This window comes from Prinia subflava, chromosome 7, assembly GCF_021018805.1.
Source record: "Prinia subflava isolate CZ2003 ecotype Zambia chromosome 7, Cam_Psub_1.2, whole genome shotgun sequence".
In the NCBI taxonomy this organism is placed as follows: domain Eukaryota; kingdom Metazoa; phylum Chordata; class Aves; order Passeriformes; family Cisticolidae; genus Prinia; species Prinia subflava.
In genome coordinates, this window is record NC_086253.1 from 28,219,909 (window position 1) to 28,235,820 (window position 15,912).

A 15,912-nucleotide genomic window follows, 5' to 3' on the forward strand; every position below is an offset into this window, starting at 1 on the left:
AGTAGCAAGCACCGTTCATACACACCACTGAACACATGCTTAAATGTCTTAATTTTGGTGGCATGATTCAGTTAACAGTTTTAAGTTTTCAGCTGCAAGCATCACCACTGAAGAAAATCTCTTCAGTGCCACAGCAATACAAACGATGAACTCATTCTTGGCAATTTATCAGAAACAGCAAAGTCCTTCACCTTGCTGCAACCAGCTGTATCAGAAAACGAAGCACAAATAACTTATAATGCATGTTTTTGTGGCATCTAACAATTACTCTGGATTTTCAGGCATACAGGTAAGATTTTCAAGATTAGAAATTATAATATGTTCTCCTCTTTGTGGCTCAGGCGTCTCAGAAATGCAGCCTGATACAATGCCATGCTTTAATATTCTGAATTTTAAAATCTAAGACAAGGGCCAAATTCTGTAATTTGATTTATTGCACAGGACTAATTTGCATATAGAAGAACATACTCATATTAAAGGCCAATAATCATTACATAAATATCCTTACTAATTTGAAGGTGATGTCTAAGGACTGTATTTTCTAGTGGCCAGTCAAATTTCTGTTAGTCACTCAGGCCAGACTTGGATGGCCCATTAATATTTACTATAATCTTCTTATATATTTACTTATTTTTAAAGACCTATGGTTAAGAGACATGTCTTAGTTTTTACCTTTAAAACCATGGGCCTAATGCAATTTACTGATTCAGTTAATGCTAAACTTTAACTCTGGTTTTCAAGAGACATTCCAAAACATAGAAAGAAAAATAACTGTTATCCAGTTACTTCCTGATCCGGATGCCAGCTCTTCTACCCATTGTAATAGGAAAAATGCAAAGAGAGAAACATTAGCAAAGAAAATAGGAACATTAACATCTCAGCTATTTAACAGAATTTTATTGACCGCTTGCAAAGGTATAGCTAATGGAACAGACTGTTTCACTTTTACAGGTGCAATGTTTATGCCTTTAGAAAAGCATCCCTTAAAAATTTTGATGATTACTGAGTTAGATCAGAATCAGAGGTTGTGCATATATGCCTCTAGGTGTGTAGCTTCCTGTAGAATTTGTGAATGAATGATGAATTTCAATCATAGTGTAATATTGCTGTGTACAGTTGTGTCCTCCACAGGGGATAGCTGACATGGCAAATTAATTATATTTGTCAAGTGCCCATCAAAGAAAAAAAAGAAAGCATATTGAAAAGTTGAAATAAGGTTGCAATGAAAATTGAGATAATAAGATGCAAATTAATGAAAATACATCAATCATTTTAATTCCACCTAAGATACTCCAGATCCACCAGTGTAACTGTAAGCACAAACAAGGTAAGATTTTTCCCAGACTCTTCAGAGAAAAATGAAAGCAAAAATGAGACTATTGTTCCATTTTACATGAAAACCATGGCTTTGTTCCTGGGATTTTAGTTCTATCACTCACAGTGAAAACAATTTTTGGTGGACACTGGCAAATATATATACCTGCAGCTGAAAGAGAATTATTAGCATATGAGAGTCAGTAGGGATGCAGCATTTTACCAGGAAAAGTACATGAAACTCTACTGTAGTAAACAGAAAATCTCCATGTAAACGATTTCCTATTGTTGGTCCAAAATTTCAGAGCAAGATTTCCATGTCTGTGACCTCAAAAATACAAAGAATAGATTTTATCTATTCCGTGCATGTGTACTTACCTATGCCCAGGTTACCCAGGTAGCCCACCTACCCAGACTGTCAGGAATGTGTTTACTTTGCACACTTTTTGCAGCTGTGCAGTCAAGCACAGTAAAGAGGCTCAGCACGTACTAAGTGAGCTGGAGCGGAGCTGGCTGGGCATGTGTTCCCGCAGGGAGGATATCCCTTTCCGGCACCACTGAAAAAATGACTGGTGTATGTCGGTCCTTAACATTGTTATTTTGAATACCAACCAAATGGGAGCAGAACCCAAACTTCATTCTGTAGCTTTGCATCCACATGGATGACAGTGAATCAGGTCGTTGTACATTGCCGTAGACACGTCAGGTAGAAGTTTTATTGTATCATGATGATGGCTCTAAACCACTACCGCTAGTAGGAACCTAAAAACGTTTAAGAAGTGCTCCGTTTCGGTAGCCTCGGATTGTGTGACTTACACTTTGAGGTGAGCATCTCGAGAATGACGGCCGGGCCTCGCCGCGGCTGGGACGGGGCGGCGGGCGCATCCCGCGGCGTGGGGCGTACACCCCCCGCCGCCGCCCGGGGCTCATCCCCGCCGCCGCCCGGGGCTCATCCCCCCGCCCGGGACATGGCCACGCCGCCGGCTCCGCGCAGAGACGTGCGAACGCCCGGGCCGGTGGCGAGGCCCCGGCAGCGAGAGGGGATGCGACTCAGGCGAGATGCAGCCGAGGTCCAAAGGCGTTCCACAGCTTTCCTCCGGCGGGACCGGCTCGGGAGTTAGGAGTTCCTTGCACTTCGCCTCCGGGATGCTGCCGGGCTCTCCGCCGGGGCGGAGCGGAAGGACCGGTCGGACGCTCCCCTCTCCTCCCCGCCCAGAGCGCTCCCGCCGCCGGAGACCCGAGGCCCTCCGGGCAGCACGTGCGGCCGCAGGACCCCGAGCAGCCGCCGCGGCCCGGCCCGAGCCCGAGCCGCGTCCGGGCGGCCCCGTCCGGGCACACCTCGCCCCCCGCGCCCCTCTTACCTGTGCTGCAGCCCCACCAGCCCCAGCGTGATCACATGGGGCACGTCCAGCTCCGTGGGCCAGGCGCCGGAGGCGATGCAGCCGAACACGCCGCACTCCTCCCGGATGCCCAGCTCCTCCAGCTCCATGGCGCGGGCAGCACGTGGTGGCGCGGCGGCCCCGCTCGCAGTCCCGGCCCCGCTCCGGCGGCTCCCGCGCTCTGCTCCCGGCGGCGCGCTCAGCCCACAGCGCCGCTCCGCCCGGGGATCCCGGTGGCCCGCCGGGCGCCTCCCGCCCTCATTTACATACGGGGGGGCGACACCGCACCCCCGACCCGCTCCGCCGCCTGGCCCGGCCCCGCCTCCCCTAGATTCCGCTGTGCCCGCGACCCCGCGGGGCGCACCAGGCCGAGGGGATGTTTGCCCGCGGGGTGAGGGCGCGGGGCGCGGGGGGCCGGGGGCCGGGCGCGGCGTGGCGCCGGCATTGGCCGGGCAGAGGGCCGGGGCTGTTTGCACGGGACGGGGAGGGGTGATGCTGCCGTCCGGGGTTCGCTCAGGGGGCTCGGCGGGGCCGCCCCGCGGCGTAGGGCGGCGATTGGCGGGCGGCGTCGCTGCCCGCTGCCCGGGCTGCCCGCCCCTTCCGCCGGCCCCTTCTTACCCCGGCGGCGGAGCCCTGCGGCGTGCGCTCAGGCTCTCTCCTGTGCCCTAGGTGCCCGCGCCCGCTCCCGCCGCAGCCATGGCCCCCGCAGCATCAGGTAACCGCGCCGCCGTCGCGGGTCGGTCGGAGGTGCCGCTCTCGGGGGACCCAGCTTAGCAGCTTGGGATTTAGGAGCTTGGGAACCAACTTTTTCCTGGCTTAAGTTTATTTTTCTGTTTGTTGTTGTTGGGGTTTTTGTTTTGCTAGTTTGTTTTTTTTTAACCTTTCCCGTGGGTAGTCGCTCGTACACGGGGGTGGGCACGGCTGCAGCAGAGGTGGCGGGGGCAGCTCCAGGCGCAGGATGCTGGGGCGGCAGCGGCCCCGCGCCGCTCGTACCGCGGAGCTCCGGGATTGCCCCGAAGTTCGAAGAACAAACTAGAAAACTGGCGGGGCTCTTGCAGCCCCGCTCGGGCGGCAGCTCCGGGCTGCCCGGGGCCGTGGGGGCGGCTGGGGCACCGCCGGAGCCGCGCGGCTGCGGCTGGCGCGGCCCCCGCGGCGCCGGGAGCGCGGGCGGAGCCTTGAGCGGGGCTTTTGGCCTCGCTCTGAGGGGGAACGTGGCCACATCGCCCCGTGGGCCGGGGCTCGGGGAGCTCCTCGTGGTCAGGGACAGCAGCGCGAGGCCCTGCCGGATCCCCATGGGCTCGAAGGTGATGGCTCTGCGTGCGGAAGTAAACAAGTCTTTGCGATGCTAAAATGACCTGTTTTGGTTTGGTTTGTTTTTTTGTTCCTCTAGACCTGAAACTTGGCAAAAAAGTTAACGAAGGTAAAACGAAAGAAGTGTACGAGCTGCCAGATATCCCGGGATGTGTTCTCATGCAGTCAAAAGACCAAATCACGGCGGGAAATGCAGCCAGGAAGGACCGAATGGAAGGGAAGGCTGCCATTTCCAACACAACGACAAGCTGTGTGTTTCAGCTGCTTCAGGAAGCTGGTATTTTAAAGAGTGTGTGTGCTTGTATGTTACAGCCATTATTACAAAACAGTATTGCTTTATAGAAGAGTTTAACCTGCCCTGAGGCTCTCGTTTTTAGTCTCTTTTCTGTTAGCTTTTAATTTTGCTTTTCTCTCTGGTACTTTAGAGCTGTGTGAGTGACTTGTTCATTTGGAACATGAGAGTATCTCTAGTAATCTGGTGTTGCAGATAACAATAGTTTCTCCTGCTTGTTTGCACAAGCCCCTAATCCTGTTCCCCCTGCTTTTGTCAGTTCTTCCATACCCTACACTTCCTTACCTGGAACTCTGGGCTGGATGCATCTGCCTTGCTTTACTACATCTGCATGCATAGGATGCACTTCTAGCTAGTGGCACTACTACTAAGAAGCCTCCTAGGTATTTGCAGTTGATTAAAACTTCCATTTTCATTTAGGAGCAATTAGTGAGATGTTTTGCCTAATCCTTGAATGGCAATAGTTAAAACAACAATCAAACTACTTCATATCCTACAGATGTGCATTTTTAATGTGAAGAAGCCGTTCTGTTGACTGCTCAAAAAATCCATGAGTGGCTTGTACACATAACTCCCAGGTGCCATGGAAAAATGTGCAGAGTAAACTGCAGCGGCATTTTAAAGCAACAAAAGAACTTTTAGGGTTCTTCTACAGTTTCCATATTTGAGTGGTGTAAATGCAGATAGTGGGAATGCCTTATTGTAGAGGGCGTTTGCTTGTTTGCCTTGCGCAACTCTTCTTTACCTACTCTTTTCAGAGGTGATGATTTACTGAGTTCTGTTAAAGTTTCTCTCCCTTTTATAATAGAGCTAATGTCAGCCTAGCAAAAGCACACATCTGCACTGATGAAAATGAAGTAGTGAACCAGATAGGGGTCTTAATGTGCATTTGATTATTTAAATCGTTCTGCCTTTGAAGGAAATGCACTTTGAAGAGTCAATGTTCATATTTTAAGTGTTCACATTTTTGTTTCTTCCTTGATGGTTCTGGAAGTGGAATGGAATGGAACTACTTGGTTTGACTGAGTGCAGCTCCTTTGCCTTCTGTTTCTGGCAGATGCTGATTGGGCTTGGCAGTTGTCTTGCCCTGGTCAAGTTTGTGAAGCAAAGCGGAGTCCCCAGGCAGGTGCAAAGGAGAGCTGCTTTATTGCAAAAACCAGGCCTTTTTAAGCAATTAGCCCTTTATCAGTCACATAGTTTTAAATCATAACAAACCTCATTCAACCAACCACCATACACCACGATGTGAACACACAATGGTTATATAACTTATTTTTCTGCCTTTAATTCAGCTGAGTCAGTTTCCCACAGTCGTTTTCTACTTAGCCAAAGTAACAAGCTTGAGCCATGATTTTTACAAGGCCTTCCCTTTGTAATGTTTTTACATATATGCAACAGTCGGGGAGAAAGGTGGGACTTTCCTCAAGAATGAAATTGAAAGAAGAGCCATTTTGCATGTAGAGTGCTGATCTGCATGTTGGCTGTCCCTGTTTAATATGGGGTCCATCATCTTACAATTATTTAAGAAGGTTGACTTGTTGCAGCAGGTTTGAGTGCACATGCCTCTGAATCGGTCTTTTGCTTAATAAATCACCAAGATCTAGTGTCCTAAATAACTTAGTTTTCGATGAAAGGGAGGACAAAGCCATTCTCTCTGGCCCATCTGCTTTTATTAAGCAAAGTAGTAAAGACTGCTGTGTTCTATTATTGAAGGCTCCAGTTACTGTTCGACCGACGATGAATCTTTCACCAGAGAACATGATTGGGCACTTGGTTACTGCTAATTTATTTTTTTTAAACTTTGTGAAGGATAGGTTTAATTTTTAAGGCTCTGTGAACAAAATTATTTTCAAGAATAGGATTTCTGAGTTACAAGTGAGTGTTGTATGATAAAATTGGCAAAACTAATGACTTGTGGGATATACTTGTCTTTTGCAAAGCTGGAATGGGTTTAAAATACCCTGAAGAGATTGAGTGTGTCCCTTAAGTCCAGGGAAGAACAAGATTCAGATGTACTTAAAATTAAAGATGTTTCTGACTGCTGTTTTATCTGTGGAGTGTGCCTACTGATGGAACTAAGCTGCCACCTTTTTATTTAGGAATCAAAACAGCTTTTGTCAGGAAACAGAGTGACACAGCGTTCATAGCAGCTCACTGTGAAATGATCCCAATTGAATGGGTGTGCAGAAGAATTGCTACTGGCTCCTTCCTCAAGAGAAACCCTGGTGTCAAAGAAGGATATAAGTTTTACCCACCCAAAATTGAGATGTTTTACAAAGTAAGTTTCCTTTCCTGTGATGTTAATCAAACTTAAGCAGAGTTAGAATTCTGTATTATCTCCTTTAAAATGCTGACAGATAAAGCAAGTAGTGCTAGTGGCTAACCAATCCTCTCACTAACAGTAGTTCTGCCATTCTAATGTTTTCTTGCATTCTTGTCCAATAGCTGTTTTGTCCAAAGTCTATACAATAGTGGCTTACAGAGCAATCAAAGAATAACAAGACAAACTGTTCTTAAAATTAGAAAAATGTAGGTATAAAGGTGTGTTAGGCATAAGCTTAGTGCATCACTTAAAACAGATGTGTTGATGTATTTGAAGAAATTAAAATAAACACTGCTTGCATGGTGAGGGTAAGTAGCTAGCTAATCATTTAGGATTCTGAAATCCTTTGGGAATGTGTGGTGAAAGATATCTCTGGTGAACTGAAATCTAAAGTGTTCATGGTGTACCCTGTTACTCTTAAAGATGGTCAGGTTTTACAGCAAGTGTTTTCCATGTTGCTGTCATTTTTTTAATGCTAATCATAAAATACTAGTTGGAAGCCTGTATTTGTAACTTGGAAAAAAAACCCCACAAAGCTCTGTCTCTTTTAATGGCTATTTTCCTCTTATAGCAAGCTTAAATTACGTCATGTATTTGTTCTGCTTTTCTTCACAGGATGATGCTAATAATGATCCACAGTGGTCTGAAGAGCAAATAATTGAAGCCAAATTCTGTTTTGCTGGACTTACTATTGGCCAGACTGAAGTGGATATTATGTCTCGTTCTACTCAAGCCATTTTTGAGATCCTGGAAAAAGCATGGCAGCCCCAAAACTGCACTCTTGTAGACCTGAAGGTATAAGAATCTAATTTCTTATGATCCTGCTTTTGACAGGAAAAATATCACTGTGTAATTACTAAAATAGTATTCTTACTGTCCTTTTAGATTGAATTTGGTGTTAATGTGCTGACAAAAGAAATTGTTCTTGCTGATGTTATTGACAATGATTCGTGGAGGCTGTGGCCAGCAGGAGACAGAAGCCAGCAGAAGGACAAACAGGTGGTGCTTTCATCTTTACCTTCTAAGTGAACAGGGGAGAAGAATGAAGAAAGTAAAGCCTGCAGTTTAACATCTGCTTTCAGAGTGGCTTTTTCTAGATGGTCTTAACTTGTTACAGAGTAGTTAGTATGGTACCTTGTGTCCAAGCCTGTTCTCATTAAATAGTTTGTCTGGTTTATGGTTGAAAAAAATCCCCTCTCTGTATATATTCAGCTATAACAGCACTATTGACTAGAGCTACCGTGATGAAGTGTGGGGTTTCCAGGAATGATGAGGATTTCTGATTTGCACAAATAATAATGAAGTAGTCGGATAACAGATTGGTGGGAAGAGCAGAAGCTTTGGTTCCCAGGTTTGCCTCTAAGTTTCTCAGTTTATTTAGAGGGGTATCCTCTACTAGTAGAGATCTGGTGATACTTACGAAGGAACTGCAGTGAGGATGCTTTTCTTTATTTATTTTGGTTAACCATGAATTCAATGATGTTGCCTCTAAAAGTGTTACAGATAAACTGTGCCCACATACGAGGCCTGCAAACAAGTTTGAAACAGAACTTGTCCTCTATTTAAAGTTACTGTTTATTATATAAAGTATACTATTTATACTTCCGAAATATCTCTGAATTACCAGACTACTAGTTATGAAGGAACTGGTTTGGGAATGCTGCTGCCAGGAGTTTGTCATGGTTATTGAGACTAGTAACAGAGACCCTGTGAGAGCCTTTAAAGTGTACCTGGGAGGAAGGGTATTAATTTTAAATTCAGAATCGAAATTGCTCTGTTGTTTACTTGACTTGAATTATGTAGTAGCATGCTTGAGTGAATTGCTCTGACAGTTCCCTAAAATAAGGGACATGATAACTTCATGTAGAACATAGGATGGTACAGTGCTGCTGCAGGGAACTACATCATGACAAATCCAATTTTAAAGAAGTTCTATGTTTTTCCTTAAATGTTCCCTGTGAAGAGCTTCCAAAACCTCAATACCCTTGTGGCTGAAGGTCTTTTGTGTTGTAAATGACCATAAATTGCAATGTAGAAGGTCGTTTATGCCTGGAAGTGCTAGAAACTGTAAATATTTCATTTGAGGTATAATAATAATAATTCTTATCAATTATGATAGCAAAATTAGTCTTTTGTGTACCCAAACCACATTAACTTCATTGGCTGGTTTTGGCTGGGGTAGGGTTATTTTTCCTGACAATGGCTAAGATGGGGCTATGTTTTGGATGTGTGCTGAACACAGGGTTTATAATAAAAAGATGTTTTGTTATTGCTGAGCAGGGCTTCCACAGGCCCCAGGGCATTTTCTGCTTGTGGTACTGCCACACTGGCGAGGAACTTGGGGGTGCATGGGAGGCTGGGGGGAGACACAGCTGGGACAGGTGACCCAACTGACCAAAGGAGCATTCCTGGCCGTGTGACATCATGATCAGTGTATAAAGTTTGGGGAAGGAGGAATGAGTTGTGGGGAGACATCTGGAGTTGATGGCGTTTTGTCTTTCCAAGTCATGGTTATGTGTGGTGGCCCTGCTGTCCTGGGCATGGCTGAGCACCTGCCTGCCCATGGGAAGCAGTGAATGAATTGCTTGTTTTGTTTTGTGTGTGCAGCTTTTGCTTTGCCTGTTAAACTGTCTTTATTGCAACCCATAAGTTTCCTCAATTCTACCTTTCAGATTCTCTCCCTGATCTCTGTTGGGGGAGTGAGAGGCTGTGTGGGGCTTGGCTGCTGGCTGGGGTTAAACCACAACTCTTCAATGCTTTTATTTTCCTTTTTTCAGTCCTATCGGGACCTGAAAGAAGTGACTCCTGAAGCACTGCAAATGGTTAAGAGGAACTTCGAGTGGGTTTCAGAAAGAGTAGAGGTACCTGTTTCTATGAACAACACATGTAGACTTTGGTAACTGTGTGCCTTCAATCCTGTTGACTGCTTTTATTTCTCTCCTCCCTCCTCACTCTTTCCTCTAGTTGCTTCTAAAAACAAAGAGCCAGGGTAGAGTTGTGGTGTTAATGGGATCTTCTTCTGACCTCAGTCACTGTGAAAAAATAAAAAAGGCATGTGCAACCTTTGGAATTCCTTGTGAATTAAGAGTGACCTCTGCTCACAAAGGGCCAGATGAAACCCTGAGGATCAAAGCAGAATATGAAGGTAAATGCCAAGAAATACTGATGTGGATTGACACAGCGTCATGTTTCAGAAGGCCCTGGCAACTTAAAAGATTTATGTGGGGTTTTTCCATTTTTTGTTAAACAGAACACCAAGCTGTTACAATTGTGTTTCACACTTCCTAGTAGCATGACTGCTCTAATTTTGGAGTATTGTCCTGCTGCCCTGCCACGACTTCCATTACTCAAAATCTAACCTCTGCTTTTATCTCAGTATCAGAACTGGGATAAGCCTTGATCATGTTAATAGATTTATTGTAGCATCTTGCTGGTGATGCCTGCATTTCTGAAACACAGAAGAACAACAGTTTCTCTAGCCCACTGAATATTGTTATGTGTTATATTAGGCAGATGTTGCTCCCACCATGTTTTTCTGTTTGATAAAAATGTTCTTGCCTATTACTTTAGATACCATGAGAAAATACCATGAGAAAAAGATACTTGCTTTAAATTACTCTCTTTGCCAGGAAGACTTAACATCTCTTCAAAAGTGTTTATAGCCTAGCAAAGTAGATACAGGAATTATTTAGTTCTGTGGGAGTATACACATTTTATGCATACCATTCTAGTTGATAAAATCACAAATGTTAAAATGCTCGCTTTGAGGTGAACTGTTTCAGATTTAAGGAGAGGAATACTTACAGAAGCCAGAGGTTTAATGGGTATGTTCTCTTCAAAGCTAAGCAGCACCTCTTCCTCTGATACTGAGACTTCCCCTCGGAGGCAGATAAGAAATGCTAATTTTAGCTGTGGTAAACAGTAGCTGGGATTTAAGGATGTAAGATTTCTTAGAAAATATTTCTCTAAAGGAGGAGGTTGGACACAAAATGTTAGTGCCATGTAATGGAATTGAAAATATAACTGCAAACACAGTTGTGAACTTGGACAAAGTTCCTATAAGAGCAGGTGGTAGTGAACAAGGTGGGTTGCCTATCTCTGAATGTCTTCCTCCCCACCAGGAGATGGAATCCCAACAGTGTTTGTTGCAGTGGCTGGCAGAAGCAATGGTTTGGGGCCAGTCATGTCTGGTAACACTGCTTACCCAGTTGTCAACTGCCCTCCCCTCTCAGCTGACTGGGGTACTCAGGATGTGTGGTCCTCTCTCAGACTACCCAGCGGTAAGATGATCTTCAGCTCATGCTCTTGTTCTGATCTAGCTCTGTGGTGTTGTTGTTCTGCTGTACACACATGGGGCAAAGCATTGAAAAAGCAGCTGGATCAGAACCAAGCAGTCTGTGGAAATATGTCATATACAAGCTGTGACTTCTTCATGGCAAAAAGCCCAATAGACAGAGCAAGCATTACATAGGAATAATCCTTAAAAAAGTAAACCTTGGCTTGTCCTTGCTAAACATTTCATTTTGAAATTGAAAATAATATTAATGGGAATTTAAGTAATTGAATTTTGATGCATTTTCTTTATGATCAGTCATAACGGTCAGCGTAGGTAAACCTCAACTCATAACTACCAATTCAGTGCATTTTTACCTGTATGATTTTTAACCTGGTTAGTAACTTGAGTAGAGGCACAGAAGTCTGTTAACTCTGTGTAAGGGAGTCATTTGCATGATGGCTTTTGGTGTAAAGTGCCACAAAGCAGTCATGTTAAAAGCAATTAAACACATGATACTTCACTGGCTTTAAAACTGGATCATTTGGCTCCTGGAGGCTGAAACAAGCCTTGTTGTAAATTGTTCTTCAGAGAAAATGTTCTGTTTGACTATAAACTATACTTTAGTAAGTGGCATTCTCTTCTCTGCAGGTCTTAGCTGTCCTACTACGCTGTCACCTGAAGGAGCTGCCCAGTTTGCTGCCCAGATATTTGGGTTAAACAACCATTTAGTGTGGGCCAAACTGCGATCAAACATGTTAAACACTTGGATCTCCTTGAAGCAGGCTGACAAAAAACTTAGAGAGTGCTCCTTGTAAATCATACTAACAAGTAACTATTACTAGTTACACAGTTATAATGGCGTGTGCATATTCATTCATATTAGGATTTACCCTTGGATGAGCTCAAAAGTCCTGCATCATTTCTTGCAGAAGAAAGCATTGTTAGAGCAGAATAAGAAGTCTGTTGTGTTGTCATCCTCCCCTTGTGTATTGTTTTTTAATATAACAACTAAGTAGAGATGGGGAAGTAGTATTTTAGGTATCTTTCTGCTGCTCCAGAATGGTGCTGTTCTGCTTATTAGTCTATACTGTTAACTACAGACTATGTCAAGAGAATGATTTGGTGCAATCTAAATAGAATTCAACTAGTCCTACTGCATTTCTGTAACAGTAACATTCTTCCATAGTATTAACCTATGTCTTGAACCTTATTAACTGAACTGGACTGCTGACTAAAGCCAGTGTTGATGCTGTTCTGCTTGTAATGATGGTATGCTTTCTTTAGCAATAAAATGGCAACATAGGCTGTATTAATAGGAAAAGAGTATGGAAAAATGTTTTAAGAGCCTGAAATAAATACATGCCTTATTTTAAAAATGTATATACATACATATCTTTTCTTAAAAATATGTGTGTGTATATTTACCCCATTGATATCTTTTGGAATTATGTGAAGTTGACACAAATTTGCTTGTTCATAGCAAGCTACAAATTGAGTGACCTGTAACTTGGCTTGTTGCCTGTTTGCTCTAACTCTTGCCTAGTCCAGGCTTTGTCCTTCTAAATACTAGGCAAATCTACCTTCAGTAGTTCTATAGGGCCTATGTGATGATGTTGGACTGTCTTCATAGACTTCAATAGCTGTAGCTATTCTGTGTCTATATTTCCTCACTCTGTTTCTGTGGAAACTTTACTGAATTGAACAGGGGAACAAATACTCAAGTAACAAACTTCTGGGGGGAAATCTAAGCATGACTTTCTTGTCTTTGCACACGCCAGTCTTCTGAGTAGGTAAGGTTCTAACAGATATGCAATTACTCAAAGTATGTAACACCTATGCTTTTACAATTATAAATAAACTATTGAATGCAAATCTGTTTCATGGAGATTTATTGAATAAGTACACTCAAAAGTAGCTATCAGCTGTGGCCCATAACTTCAGGACCTCAAATTAGGTAATAATCTTACAAGAAGCTTGTGCACTAAAACCTGCATGGAATGCCATTAAGTGACAGCTGTCTGGAAGAGACTGTGCCTACCTGATTGTCTCAGGAGTGTTGCTTTGTTCCTGAAGTACTCCTCTGTGATGGTGTGGTAGGCCAGGCTTGCCCTGTAGTATGAGTAACTGGGCTAAATGTTGCTGCTGGCCTTCTTCACAGGCACTGACCACATCCTATCTGTATCTGTACAGAAGAGGTCTAAGCAGTGTTGTCTTGAATGCAAGGGTTTAAAATTGGCTAAAGCTTACCCTAAAGTAAAAACTATAACTCTTGTCCTTAAGCATTAGAGCAGTTGCTTTTCAAATATATCTCTAAATGAAGTATCAATAATAGTGAGGATTAGTGAAGAACAAAGAGGCCAAAATTCCTTTGTGGCACGACCTGGATGAGGGCATTTAGTATCGTTAGCAGCTTTGCAGATAAAATCAAGTTGGGTTGGCATGTTGATCTTCTGGAGGGTAGGATGGCATTGCAGGAGGGATCAGGATAGGCTGGATTGAGGGGCTAGGGCCAGTGGTATGAGGTTCAGCAGGAGTAAGTGGTGGGTCCGATACTTTGTCCACACTAACCCCAGGCAGCACTACAGGCTAGGAGCAGCTGTCAGAAAAGGGCCTGGGGGTGCTGGTAAGCAGCAGCTGAATGTGAGCCAGTGTGTGCTCAGATGGCCAGGAAGGCCAGTGGCATCCTGGCCTGTGTCAGCAATGGAGTAACCCGTAAGACTGGGAAGGAAATGATGGTGCTGTGTCCAGTTCTGGGCTCTCACTTTAAAAAGGACATAGAGATACTGGAACATGTCCAGCGCGGGGCACCAAGGCTCATGAAGGGTGTAGAAAACACATCCAGTGAGGAACAGCTGAGGGAGCTGGGTTTGTGTACCCTGGAGAAGGCTCAGGAGGGACCTCATTGCCCTCGACAATCCCCTGAAGGGAGGCTGTACTGGGGAGGGGTTTTGGTCTCTCCTGCTGTGCCTGCAGTGAGAGGACAGGAGGAGATGGCCTAAAGCTGAGACAGGGCAGATTCAGATTAGATATTAGAATTTCTTTTTTACTGTTAGTGTTGTCAGGCTTTGGGATGGGTTGCCTGGGGTGGTGGAGTCACCATCCCTGGAGGTGGACCAAAGGTGTCTGGATCTGGTACTGGGTCATAAGGTTTAGGGGTTGCAGTGATAGTGCTGGGAGAATGGTTGTGCTTGGTAGATGACCTTAAGGGTCTCTTCCAACCTAGATGATTCTATGATTCTATACTGAATTTGTGGAAGCACTGACTTGGAAGTAAAGATCATCAGCACCGTGGGATTTTTTTAGCAAGCAAACTATTTACCAAGGTAGTACTTGCCTGCAGACTTGCTGAGGCACATCTCAAAGCATGCTGACAGCTCTACTGGCAAGACACTGATGTTAACTTCAACCAGCAGAAGAATTAATGGGTGAAGAGTCCTTGCTCTTTTGTTGGCTTGGGTGAGTGAATTGGATCATCTTTTCCTGTGATGAGAAAAGCACCAGAGCCAACAACTGTAAAGGAGATTGGGTGTTTCTCCCTCCTGGTGGCAGCAGTCTGCTCACTCAGCTGCATAGCAATACACAACCTGAGGGTAAAGTTACACAACAGGTGAAGGTGTCATTTCCTATTCAGGCCCTACCCAGCACTGTACTGGGTATTGGCTCTGATGGGTAATCAACTTGACAAGGTTACTAGCAACCCTAGCACCATGCTGGGATACACAACTACAGCCAGCCACTGGTGTCTGTTCAGCCTATAGTGCTGTGCTGTGCTTCCCCTGTGCAATAAAAATCAGTAATGGATGGGGATTTGAGTGTTAACACCTGAAATACTCTGGTCTCTAGTTACTTTTCTCAAATTACTTTCACCCTGATTATACTAACTTCACTTGAAAATTTGTGCCAATTTACGTGAGGCATGAGCATGCTAAGTGCTTGAGTTGCCATAGAGATGGTCATTCTTCAGCTTTTGGATGGGGTGGGTTGTTTGGGGGGGTTTTGTGCAGTCTGTATTGAACTCTCTAGTTGCAAATCCTTGCTTGAACAGTTGCCTTGCAAAGAAGCACAAGGACACAGCAGTTATTACCAATGTGCTGCTGTGATCAGCAGACAAAACCTGCAAAGTCTGTCATATCTGCAAGGATTTTCTGTAGCTGCCCTAAAGGTCAGCTGTTTAGTTTAGCTGAAACTTCTTCACAAAGCTTTGCTGTGAAATGAAAATACTTCCCCTTCAGCATTCCAACTATTACATTGATGGAATAAATTGAAAATTGCTCCAGTCAGAAATTGCTCTTGCAACACTTGTGCTTTTTTGGTTCAATTTCAAGAACAATTCTAAAAAATTCTTGAATAAAAAAGTGCTTTTATCTTCACAGAAACAAATCCATAGAGCAGTTAATGAAGTTTATTTGTATTTGGTAAATTGAGTTGGAATACCTGTAAATGAGCATCTTATAAGCACCTGCTGTGGAACCCAGGACCCTGAATTAGATCATGTCCTAGTTAGCAGTTACCTGCTTGACAGTAAATGTTCTTGAAAGGTATCAGCAAAGAACTGTTTGGACTTAGCAGAGGGAAGTGCTGAGGGCAGAACTTCTTTTACATCTTACACTGCTTCAGGTACAGGTGAGTGGCAGCTGGTGCTCAGCCTTGATAACATCATTTCATTTCCACAAAAAAGCCACACCCAAAAACCCCCCCATTTTGTAAAAAGGAGGGAAAAATCAGTCATGGCACCCACAGGTTTGTTCTCCATCCACAGCTCAAAGGTTAAAACATCTATCCAGAACACTGAAGGTATGTTTTTAACATCTGCTGCCTGTGGGGAGCTGTAAAAGTAGTTGAAGGCCTAGGAGAGAATGTGCTTTAGACTTCTTGGGGATGGCATTAAGGCAGTCCCTGTTTTAAAGTAACTCATACTCAAAGAAAAATCATGATTGTTCCCCCACTGGAGTGGGCATTTGGACCTTTTCTTACAGCCTCAGTAATTTCTTTAGCACTGCAACTTAATTGTGTAATC

At 44.3% G+C, this 15,912-nt stretch overlaps 2 protein-coding genes across 6 annotated transcripts in view; one reads left to right on the forward strand and one right to left on the reverse strand.

Moving 5' to 3' along the window:
- The window catches only part of PPAT (phosphoribosyl pyrophosphate amidotransferase), a 43,442-nt gene extending 40,624 nt beyond the window's left edge, over positions 1-2,818 (reverse strand). The window contains exon 1 of one of the 2 annotated variants that reach the window (XM_063401981.1): positions 2,676-2,818. In XM_063401981.1, coding sequence (XP_063258051.1) covers positions 2,676-2,803 — 128 coding nt within the window. In that variant the 5' untranslated portion in view covers positions 2,804-2,818. Of the gene's footprint in view, positions 1-2,130; positions 2,270-2,675 lie in introns of those variants that run through there. The other variant, XM_063401982.1, reaches the window with a different exon arrangement.
- The window catches only part of PAICS (phosphoribosylaminoimidazole carboxylase and phosphoribosylaminoimidazolesuccinocarboxamide synthase), a 40,268-nt gene extending 27,501 nt beyond the window's left edge, over positions 1-12,767 (forward strand). The window contains exons 1-10 of one of the 4 annotated variants that reach the window (XM_063401979.1): positions 2,991-3,084; positions 3,363-3,408; positions 4,084-4,293; positions 6,396-6,574; positions 7,235-7,414; positions 7,505-7,618; positions 9,397-9,480; positions 9,584-9,764; positions 10,741-10,899; positions 11,544-12,767. In XM_063401979.1, the coding sequence (XP_063258049.1) occupies positions 3,070-3,084; positions 3,363-3,408; positions 4,084-4,293; positions 6,396-6,574; positions 7,235-7,414; positions 7,505-7,618; positions 9,397-9,480; positions 9,584-9,764; positions 10,741-10,899; positions 11,544-11,710 (1,335 nt within the window). In that variant the 5' untranslated portion in view covers positions 2,991-3,069 and the 3' untranslated portion in view covers positions 11,711-12,767. Of the gene's footprint in view, positions 1-2,990; positions 3,085-3,362; positions 3,409-3,850; positions 3,998-4,083; positions 4,294-6,395; positions 6,575-7,234; positions 7,415-7,504; positions 7,619-9,396; positions 9,481-9,583; positions 9,765-10,740; positions 10,900-11,543 lie in introns of those variants that run through there. The other 3 variants (XM_063401977.1, XM_063401978.1, XM_063401980.1) reach the window with 3 other exon arrangements.
- Positions 12,768-15,912: the final 3,145 nt, after the last annotated feature.